Source organism: Pristiophorus japonicus, chromosome 14 (assembly GCF_044704955.1).
Source record: "Pristiophorus japonicus isolate sPriJap1 chromosome 14, sPriJap1.hap1, whole genome shotgun sequence".
NCBI classification, from domain to species: Eukaryota; Metazoa; Chordata; class Chondrichthyes; family Pristiophoridae; genus Pristiophorus; species Pristiophorus japonicus.
In genome coordinates this window covers 172,744,704-172,756,735 of record NC_091990.1, presented here as the reverse complement: position 1 = coordinate 172,756,735, position 12,032 = coordinate 172,744,704, and the positions used below count along the sequence as shown (strand labels likewise).

Below are 12,032 nucleotides of genomic sequence, written 5' to 3'. Positions count from 1 at the left end.
CCTTTTTTTTTGCTTTGTACACTTGTTTTAACATGGGTTGCAGAATAAACAGCCATGAAAGGTTCCATATCATTCTAAAACAAGTTTAGATGGAATGAGGCGTAAATCTGTCAGTGCCAGGCGCAATTCCGGCAACGAGCAGTGAGGTTGTGCTATAACGGATAAGCCCAAGGACAATGCTAATTTAGGGGCACTCCTGCTCCTTCCCACTCTACAAAATCTACATTTCAGAAAGTTGTCAGACCTTTTTATTTAACTTAAAAAAAACAGATTATCTGGTCATTATCACATTGCTGTTTGGGAGCATGCTGTGTGCAAGTTGACTGCCATGTTTCCTACATTACAACAGTGACTACACTCCAAAAGTACTTCATTGGCTGTAAAGTGCTTTGAGACGTCTGGTGGTTGTGAAAGGCGCTCTATAAATCCAAGTCTTTCTTTACTTCAATGGGAAGTAAAATTGAGTGGGGTCCAAAATGGGCAGCCAATCCGATCTGGGTGGATTAGATTAAAATTATCCCAATGTTCCCCCCCCCAACACTGGAGACAAAGCTGTCAATTCATGCATGGGTATCATTGTGCTCAAATGATCTTTCAACTACTTCTCAACCCACAAAATGTGTGGAGAGCACCAATATTGATCTTGTGTGCACTGTACATAATTAACGCAGCATAAACATGTTGACATTAATTCTGTGCCTGATTGGACTGCAGGGAATGACCCCAGCTGGAAATATGACATCCTTCAAACAATAGGAACACAGGAAGGTATAGGATGGAAAAAGACTCTGCAGTCCACTTGGTCATTCCCAAAAACTAAAATCTCTCAATTGCTCAGTTTATCAAATAGCTATCAAAATCTCCCTTAAATGTTCCCACAGGAGCTGCTCTCTCTGACTCCCTGGGCAGTCCATTCCACAGATTCACCATCCTCTGTGTGAAGTAGATAAATCTAAATTGTCTGTACATATTCCCTCTTCTAAGTTTGATCCCCATGATCTCTGATCTAGAATTTGTGACACTCTCGAACATATTTACCAGAGTTCAATTTATTCCATGAGAATACTTGAATATCGCCCCTTAGACTTCTCATGACCAAAAGAAGAGCTTCTCTCAAATTATGCTCCCATTTAGTTAGCTTATTAGCAAATATTTATTCCGGTGTTCTACTCTGAAGTAAAATTAGAATTATATATTCCCTCAAGTTACTGAGAGCCATCATGTCTAGTTGCAAAGCCAAAAGAGAGCAATGGACATGTGTCAGGTTTATTAGAGTGGTTCATGTCGGACTGTTCACAAACCTGGCTAGCTATCATAGATCCCCAAAACACCAACAAACAGCTAGGACCCCCACATGGTTTAGTTGATAAATGCAAATATACGTTATGATACTGAACCACACAGATTTAAAAAAATGCACAATGTATGCCAAGTTAGCCAGTCTTGGTGGAATTGGACATTGAGATGTTGTAATTGCTCAATGTTCCATGGGATAGGGTGGGGGGATGTTAGCCAAGGTTCTTGCCTCTGGTCAGTGTCCATTGGTTCTTACTGTAGAGTGGACGAGAATTAACTCCAGGTAAAGAACGATCAGGATAGGTTGAGTGCTCCCTTCCTCAGCACTCGTAGGCCGGAATCTTACCAGCCCTGCCAGTGCGGGTTTGGAGGTGGGCCTGCTGTCATAATGGCCGTGATTGACAGCCGGACGGGATCCCGCTCTGAACCCGCCTCCTTGTAAGTTTCCAGAGTGCCGGGCCTGGCTGCGGTTCACACACCCAACAGCAAGCGATGAGCCAGCCAATTAATATCATTAAGAGGTACTTCAAAGATATTTTAAAAGAATTTTACCAAGTACTTACCATTTTTCCAAGATTTTTTACAAGGTTCAGAAGGATGAGGGGTGGAGTTCAGAAGGATGAGGGGTGATCTTATAGAAACATTTAAAATAATGCAAGGGATAGACAAGATAGAGGCAGAGAGGTTGTTTCCACTGGTCGGGGAGACTAGAACTAAGGGGCACAGCCTCAAAATACGGGGGAGCCAATTTAAAACCGAGTTGAGAAGGAATTTCTTCTCCCGAGTGTTATGAATCTGTGGAATTCTCTGCCCAAGGAAGCAGTTGAGGCTAGCTCATTGAATGTATTCAAGTCACAGATAGATAGATTTTTAATCAATAAGGGAATTAAGGGTTATGGGGAGCGGGCGGGTAAGTGGAGCTGAGTCCACGGCCAGATCAGCCATGATCTTGTTGAATGGCGGAGCAGGCTCGAGGGGCTACTTGGCCTGCTCTTGTTCCTAATTCTTATGTTCTTATGTTCACATCCCTCGGGGAAATGTCAGGTAAGTGTGTCGGGTTCTCAATGACTCTCCATTGCTTTGACTAGTTCACTAGTTGGCTAGTTGACTAGTTGACAGCTGCAGAAGTGGTAAAAAGCTACCATTTCACAGCTGTTCACTTTTTAATGTCAGAAGCTGAAGCCTTCAGTATTTGGAAGATACTTTTTGGCTGTATGCAGATTGGAAGGGTTTGTAGTGAACTCTCTATCCACCGTCACCTCCTTAGAGCAACCTCTCACCATTGACAGATCGCTTCCATCACCTCAATTTCAGCTGCCATCTATTCCATCAGCATTGGTGTCCTTGAAAAAAATCTCAACTTGCTCCTCAGAATCCCACCATGATCAGCTCCAACACCAAAATCACTAAACACACCAGCATCACCAACAACACAAACCTTCCCCGCAATCACCAGATGCTGCATAGGACACAGGGCATCAACACCCGACTGCATTGCTGGAACACCAGGGATGGCTTCACCATGGCCAGATTTACTTCACCCTGTACACCTTGGCTGCCACATGATGTGCCAGATTGGCACCACCCCACACCAGCATGATAAAGCATCCCTGCAATGCCCAATCCATTACTTTCACACTTATCACCATTGTGGGGGGTGAACTTATGCCCCACCATTTGCTACAACTCACTAAGCCACTTCCAAAGGTGTACACAAATCTGTCCAAAAACGCAAAGTTTTCAAAATAAAGATTTCAATGTTTGACACTAGTAGAAACTCGACATGAACATTGGCTAAAAGACCCCAAGTGTCTATCCTTGTGTGTTGTTAGTTGGTATGATTGGACAAGGAAGAGGGTGAGTGTGAGGTGTGGCTAGTGAAATGGGAATGTGATAATGTAGATAGAGAGGGAGGGATGGGTGGAGGTGCAAGGTAAGTTGGTGTGAGTAAGGATGTGCAGGAGTAGGGTAGGGAAAACAGAGTGATGGGGATGTGATGAGTGGCACAGCAGGATGAGGTTGAGTATGGCTTTGCAGTAATGTTTCGTGATCCACTGAGACCATTGAAAGGTTTGTGCCACTGCAGCCTGGTCCTCCTGACGATATCTCTGCTTGTGCCCTCCTGTGCAATGTGCAACCAGGCTGGAGGGAGTGATGGGAGAGTCTGGGTGCAGCTGTGCATCTCTGTGCTGTGCTTGTCTGTGTGTGCAGCACCTCAATGCTGTAGAACACTGACAGAACAACTGTCAGAATCAATGTGACCATGGTCGCTTTAAGGAAACCGGCTGATGATGCGTCATCAAATGACGTCATCAGACCCGCTTCCTTTCAATTGGCCTGGAACTTCACAGGGCAGGCTTAACAAGCCCAATCCAGGGAAGATTCTTTTCACAGTGCGGGCTGCAGTCAGGAGCGGAGTCGCGACCCACCACCGACCCTGGCCGCCCCGGACCTGCCATGGTTGCCGAAATCATGGCCATGGTTTGGGTTCACGCATGAAAAAAATGGGCACCTGATTGCAGTACCAGAGGCCTGCCAATGTGCTTGGAACAGTACTTTGACATGAATCACCACCTGAGGATAGAATGAAAGAAAATTGGGATAAAAATGTCAGATGTCTATTCCCAGGAGTAACAGGAGCTTCTTCGGAGTGCTTCATGTTCGACCTAATATTCTTCATTAACATGAGCTGTGCCATGAAATACAACAGAATCTTATTCGGAGCTTGAAAGATTCTGCATGAAATAATACTGCAGTAGGGAAACTGGTGCAGAAAGCAAGTTAGTACCACAGCACCCATCACATATCATAGTTTCCTGTTGGGCTCCACTCAAACAATCCACACACAGCATTCCTGATTCAAAATAATTCATCATCCTTTAACAATACAAGCATAAATGTGTATATTGCATAAAATGCTTGGGAGTTACAAGGACCATAATTTAATTAGTTCAGATATAGTTCATGCACTGATCCAGCGTCACTATCATGATTTATAATTCTATTGTGAACAGATTACAGCTTTTCAGATGGCTGTCATGTTATCATCAACATAAACAGCAATAGAAGTATCAGCCCATTGAGTTTGCAATCTCCCTTGCTATGTGTGAAGGCAGATTCTCGGCCAATGCATGTGCAATATTCACGCAACACAAGTGCCCGGTAATCACCAACTCCAACAAGCGAGAGTCTAACCACCATCCCTTGCTATTCAATGGCATTATCATTGCCAAATCCCCCACCATCAACATCCTGGGGTCACCATTGATCAGAAACGTAACTGGACCAGCCAAATTATTACTATGGCAACAAGAGCAGGTCAGAGGCTGGGTATTCTGCGGCTAGTGTCTCACCTCCTGACTCCCCAAAACCTTTCCACCATCTACAAGGCACAAGTCAGGAGTGTGATGGAATACTCCCCACTTGCCTGGATGAGTGCAGCTCCAACAACACTCAAGAAGCTCGATACCATCCAAGACAAAGCAGCCCGCTTGATTGGCCCCCCATCCACCAGCTTCAACATTCACTCCCTCCACCGGCGCACCGTGGCTGCAGTGTGTACCATCTACAAGATGCACTGCAGCAACTCGCCAAGGCTTCTTCGACAGCACCTCCCAAACCCGCGACCTCTACCACCTAGAAGGACAAGGGCAGCAGGCACATGGGAACACCATCACCTGAAAGTTCTCCTCCAAGTTACACACCATCCTGACATATCAGTGTTCCTTCATCGTCGCTGGGTCAAAATTCTGGAACTACCTACCTACCTGCACTGTGTGAGTTCCTTCACCACACGGACTGCAGCGGTTCAAGAAGGCGGCTCACCACCACCTTCTCGAGGGCAGTAAGGGATGGGCAATAAATGCTGGACTTGCCAGCGATGCCCACATCCCGGAACAAATTGTATAATTTATTTGTTTGCGGCCTTGTGCACTACTTTGAGATAATTATTCAATATACATTCAGAGAATAAAAAATTGTATTTATAAAGCCTTTCAAACAATAAATAACTTTTGGGATGCAGTGACTGTGAATAATCTATTTAGTATGTCACACACCTACAGCCCTTTTACGAAATGTTAATTTCAGTCATCGAATTGTAATATTGTAAGACAATTTCATATAGAAAACTTATACTCTAGAATGCTCCTTCAAACTGTAGCAATTGCACTATAAACCACAACACTTTTATTCATAAAGTAAATATTAACAGATTTCCCATGTTTCTCTTTATGATAGGACAATAAAGTCTGTTGACAGATTCCATGATGATCACACTTATGACCACAAACTGCGTCCACCTGGGCTGACCCTCTGAAGGTAAGTGCAGAAGGCCAAATGCACCACTGGTTGTCAATAACTCTAAAAACACACAGCACTAAACATCATGAAGTTGCCAAGCTTGAACCAGTTTCCTCAGATTAACAGAATTGGAGACAGCGGGTACCATAGAGCAACTTTTGGTCACCAGATGTGCTGGCCAATATACAGAGTTGATTTTCTTTGCTCCACAGAGATTCTCAGAATTATCTTCAAAAGTAAATAGACAATAATTGATAACTGGAGCGAGTTACAGGCTGGAACATAGTAGAGCGAATCAGGAAGTTAATATATAACATACGTGGGAAGTAACTACAGGTCAGAATCTAACTGAGTGGCTTAGATAGAAACATAGAAAGTAGGTGCAGGAGTAGGCCATTCGGCCCTTCGAGCCTGCACCACCATTCAATATGATCATGGCTGATCATGCAACTTCAGTACCCCATTCCTGTTTCCGCTCCCTTTAGCTGTAAGGGCCACGTCTAACTCCCTTTTGAATATATCTAACGGACTGGCTTCAACAACTTTCTGTGGTAGAGAATTCCACAGGTTCACAATTCTCTGAGTGAAGGAGTTTCTACTCATCTCGGTCCTAAATGGCAATATAGATGCCGAATAACGGATACCTGGGAGTGAGAAATAGGCTGGAAATAGGCTGTAATCGAGATCATAGAAAGATTTTAGAAATTTACAGCACAGAAGGAGGCCATTTGGCCAATCTTGCCTGTGCCGGATGTTAAGATATTTTAAATATAGAAGAATAGATGCTGCACTACTGCTTAAAATTATGGCTCAAGACCTTTGGAGGGATAAAGGCATGACTTTGATTTTCTGTACTTTAAATAGCTCGGGTTAAATTCTAAGGTTCTGAGCAATCTGGTTTAGCCTTAGACAATGGCCAAGGTGGAGGGTGGAGGTGCTATCAAGGGATTGGTGTTTGTGCCAGGAATCAAAGATAATTGCTTCAGTTTTCCCAATATTACCTGGAGAAAATGACAACTCATCCAAGACTGGCTGACAGACAAGCAGTCTGAGAGCACAGAGAGACTGACAGAGTCCAGAGAGGTGATGGAAAGGTAGAGTTGGGTGTTATCGGCATACATGTGAAAGTTGGCCCCAGATAATTTTGCAAAGGGAGGGATGTACGTTAGGAAGAGGAAGGGACCAAGGATGGAACTTTGGGAATTCCCACGGTGACGGTGCAGAGTGGGAAGAGAAACCATTGATAGAGATTTTCCAGTTATGATTGGATAGGTATGAGTGGAAACAAGCAAGGGTGGTCCCACTGACCTGGAGAACAAAGCTGGAAGAGTGGAGGAGACGTGTTGGAGGAGGATGGTGTGGCCAATTGTGTTGAAGGCCGCAGAGAGTTCAAAGAGGATGTAGAGCAATATTGCCCCACAGTCACAGACAATATCATTCACGGGGAAGTCCAGAGCCAGGAGCCACAGTCTAAGGATAAGGGGTATGCCATTTAGGACCGAGATGAGGAGAAACTTCTTCACGCAGAGAATTGTGAACCTGTGGAATTCTCTACCACAGAAAGTTGTTGAGGTTAGTTCGTTAGATCTATTCAAAAGGAAGTTAGATGTGGCCCTTACGGTGAAAGGGATCAAAGGGTATGGAGAGAAAACAGGAAGGGGGTTCTGAATGTTGCATGATCAGCCATGATCATATTGAATGGTGGTGCAGGCTCGAAGGGCCGAATGGCCTACTCCTGCACCTATTTTCTATGTTTCGATGTTTCAATACTGGGAAAGGACTGGAAAACCGATTGGAAGGATTTAAACAGAGAGCTGTGGGAAAGGTGGGCACGGACCTGGGAGCCAACAATCGTTTCATGGATCTTGGAGAAGAAAGGGAGGTTGGAGATGAGGAGGTAGTGAGCAAGTGCAGAGGGGTCAAGAGTAAGGTTTGAGGGGGATGATGAAAAGTTGTGAAAGGGAAGGGGTCACTGCGTGAGGAGAATGAATGGCAGCTAGCCTGGGGACAAGGAAGGGAAGTTAGATGGTGAGCAATTTAGAGGGAATAGGATTGGGGAAGCAGAAGGTTGGCTAATGGATGAGATGGCACATTTACATTCCAAGGCGTTTCAGCTCTTAAAGGAGGCAGCCGAAGGGGAAGATGGTAAACAGGGACATTAGCACAGTTCAAGCTCAAGCTGGCAAAGGCAACGCTAGAATTAACATCAGGTAGTTATTAGTGACCGGGGCCCAGGAGAGGCGAGAGTTTGGGGCTCAGAAGGGGCGAGGGCCCAGGGGCAGCACGGGCCAGCCCACACTGCAACATCTGTTTGCACTAGGTTCGTGCAGCAGAGCTGGTCTCCAGTCATCCTGGGTAATCCTTGCCACTAGACCAAGACCTGGCTTTGTCAAGAACGGGTGGTGGCTGGTGTGCAATGGCCACCACACGTTAAAAAAATTAACGCATAGGCATCGTCCACCCTTCAGAATGTAGTTCGGGATCTGGAATATTAGTTCGGGATCTGGAACATTGAAACACCTGTGAACTCATCCCTTTTTGGCGTGGAAACAAGAAATTAAGGATGCATGCAATAAAGGTACAGCAGTTATCATGGGCGACTTTAATCTATATATAGATTGGGCTAACCAAACTGGAAGCAATGCGGTGGAGGAGAATTTCCTGGAGTGTATTAGGGATGGTTTTCTAGACCAATATGTCGAGGAACCAACTAGAGAGCTGGCCATCCTAGACTGGGTGATGTGTAACGAGAAAGGACTAATTAGCAATCTTGTTGTGCAAGGCCTCTTGGGGAAGAGTGACCGTAATATGGTAGAATTCTTTATTAAGAAGAAGAGTGACACAGTTAATTTAGAGACTCGGGTCCTGAACTTAAGGAAAGGTAACTTCGATGGTATGAGACGTGAATTGGCTAGAATAGAATGGCGAATGATACTTAAACGGTTGATGGTGGATAGGCAATGGTAAACATTTAAAGATCACATGGATAAACTTCAACAATTGTACATCCCTAGCTGGAGTAAAAATAAAATGGGGAAGGTGGCTCAACCGTGGCTAATAAGGGAAATTAGGGATAGTGATAAATCCAAGGAAGAGGCATATAAATTGGCCAGAAAAAGCAGCAAACCTGAGGACTGGGAGAAATTTAGAATTCAGCAGAGGAGGACAAAGGGTTTAATTAGGAGGGGGAAAATAGAGTATGAGGGCAAGCTTGCTGGGAACATAGAAACTGACTGCAAAAGCTTCTATAGATATGTGAAGAGAAAAAGATTAGTGAAGACGAACGTAGATCCCTTGCAGTCAGAATCAGGTAAATTTATAATGTGGAACAAAGAAATGGCAGACCAATTGAACAAATACTTTGGTTCTGTCTTCACGAAGGAAGACACAAATAACCTTCTGGAAATATTAGGGGACCGAGGGTCTAGCTAGAAGGAGGAACTGAAGGAAATCCTTATTAGTTAGGAAATTGTGTTAGAGAAATTGATGGGATTGAAGGCAGATAATCCCCGGGGCCTGATAGTCTGCATCCCAGACTACTTAAGGAAGTGGCCCTAGAAATAGTGGATGCATTGGTGATCATTTTCCAACAGTCTATCGACTCTGGATCAGTTCCAATGGACTGGAGGGTAGCTAATGCAACACCACTTTTTAAAAAAGGAGGGAGAGAGAAAACGGGTAATTATAGACTGGTTAGCCTGACATCAGTAGTAGGGAAATTGTTGGAATCAATTATTAAGGATGAAATAGCAGCGCATTTGGAAAGCAGTGACAGGATTGGTCCAAGTCAGCATGAAATTATGAAAGGGAAATCATGCTTGACAAATCTGGAATTTTTTGAAGATGTAACTAGCAGAGTGGACAAGGGAGAACCAGTGGATGTAGTATATTTGGACTTTCAAAAGGCTTTTGACAAGGTCCCACACAAGAGATTGGTGTGCAAAATTAAAGCACATGGTATTTGGGGTAATGTATTGAGGTGGATAGAGAACTGGTTGGCAGACAGGAAGCAGAGAGTCGGGATAAACGGGTCCTTTTCAGAATGGCAGGCAGTGACTAGTGGGGTGCTGCAGGGCTCAGTGCTGAGACGCAAGCTATTTACAATATACATCAATGATTTAGATGAAGGAATTGAGTGTAATATCTCCAAGTTTGCAGATGACACTCAGCTGGATGGCGGTGTGAGCTGTGAGGAGGATGCTAAGAGGCTGCAGGGTGATTTGGACAGGTTAGGTGAGTGGAGAAATGCATGGCACATGCAGTATAATGTGGATAAATGTGAGAAACATAGAAACATAGAAAATAGGTGCAGGGGTAGACCATTCGGCCCTTCGAGCCTGCACCGCCATTCAATAAGATCATGGCTGATCATTTACCTCAGTACCCCTTTCCTGCTTTCTCTCCATACCCCTTGATCCCCTTAGTCATAAGGGACATACCTAACTCCCTCTTGAATATATCCAATGAACTGGCATCAACAACTCTCTGCGGTAGAGAATTCCACAGGTTAACAACTCTCTGAGTGAAGAAGTTTCTCCTCATCTCAGTCCTAAATGGCCTACCCCTTATCCTAAGATTATGTCGCCTGGTTCTGGACTTCCCCAACATCGGGAACATTCTTCCCGCATCTAACCTGTCCAGTCCCATCAGAATCTTACACGTTTCGATGAGATCCCCTCTCATCCTTCTAAACGCCAGTGAATAAAGGTCCAGTTGATCCAGTCCCTCCTCATATGACAGTCCAGCCATCCCTGGAATCAGTCTGGTGAACCTTCGCTGCAATCCCTCAATAGCAAGAATGTCCATCCTCAGATTAGGAGACCAAAACTGAACACAATATTCCAGGTTAGGCCTCACTAAGGCCCTGTACAACTGCAGTAAGAACTCCCTGCTCCTATACTCAAATCCCCTAGCTATGAAGGCCAACATACCATTTGCCTTCTTCGCCTGCTATACCTGCATGCCCACTTTCAGTGACTGATGAACCATGACACCCAGGTCTCGTTGCACCTCCCCTTTTCCTAATCTGCCGCCATCCAGGTAATATTCTGCCTTTGTGTTTTTGCCCCCAAAGTGGATAACCTCACATTTATCCACATTATACTCCATCTACCATGCATTTGCCCATTCACCTAACCTGTCCAAGTCACCCTGCAGCCTCTTAGCGTTCTCCTCACAACTCACACCGCCACCCAGTTTAGTGTCATCTGCAAACTTGGAGGTAGTACACTCAACTCCTTCATCAAAATCGTTAATGTATATTGTAAATAGCTTGGGTCCCAGCACTGAGCCCTGCAGCACTCCACTAGTCACTGCCTGTCATTCTGAAAAGGACCCGTTTATCCTGACTCTCTGCTTCTTGTCTGCCAACCAGTCAGTACATTACCCCCAATACCATGCGCTTTGATTTTGCACACCAATCTCTTGTGTGGGTCCTTGTCAAAAGCCTTTTGAAAGTCCAAATACACCACATCCACTGGTTCTCCCATGTCACTCTGCTAGTTACATCCTCAAAAAATTCTAGATGATTTCCCTTTTTCATCCTTAATAATTGATTCCAACATTTTCCCCACTACTGATGTCAGGCTAACCGGTCTATAAATACCCATTTCTCTCTCCCTCCGTTTTTCAAAATGGTGTTACATTAGCTACGTTCCAGTCCATAGGAACTGATCCAGAGTCGATAGACTGTTGGAAAATGATCACAAATGCATCCACTATTTCTAGGGCCATTTCCTTAAGTACTCTGGGATGCAGACTATCAGGCCCCGGGGATTTATCGGCCTTCAATCCCATCAATTTCCCTAACACAATTTCCTGCCTAATAAGGATAGCCTTCAGTTCCTCCTGCTCACTAGATCTACTGTCCCCTAATACAATCGGAAGGTTATTTGTGTCTTCCTTTGTGAAGACAAAACTGAAGTATTTGTTCAGTTGGTCTGTCATTTCTTTATTCCCCATTATAAATTCACCTGAATCTGACTGCAAGGGACCTACGTTTGTCTTCACTAATCGTTTTCTCTTCACATATTTATAGAAGCTTTTGCAGTCAGTTTTTATGTTCCCTGCAAGCTTCCTGTCGTACTCTATTTTCCCCCTCTTAATTAAACCCTAGTTTTCCTCTGTTGAATTCTAAATTTCTCCCAGTCCTCAGGTTTGTTGCTTTTTCTAGCCAAATTATATGCCTCTTCCTTGGCTTTAACACTATCCATAATTTCCCTTGTTAGCCATGGTTGAACCACCTTCCCCATTATAATTTTACTCCAGACAGGGATGTACAATTGCTGAAGTTCATCCATGTGATCTTTAAAATGTTTGCCGTTGCTTATCCAACGTCAACCCTTTAAGTATCCTTTGCCAGTCTCTTCTAGCCAATTCACGCCTCATACCGTCGAAATTACCTTTCCTTAAGTTCAGGACCTTAGTTTCCGAAT

At 44.4% G+C, this 12,032-nt stretch overlaps 1 protein-coding gene across 1 annotated transcript in view; it reads left to right on the top strand.

Moving 5' to 3' along the window:
• The window catches only part of saxo4 (stabilizer of axonemal microtubules 4), a 187,956-nt gene that overhangs the window by 109,062 nt on the left and 66,862 nt on the right, over nt 1-12,032 (top strand). The window contains exon 10 of the mRNA XM_070898673.1: nt 5,536-5,616. Coding sequence (XP_070754774.1) covers nt 5,536-5,614 — 79 coding nt within the window. The 3' untranslated portion in view covers nt 5,615-5,616. The remainder of the gene's footprint in view (nt 1-5,535; nt 5,617-12,032) is intronic.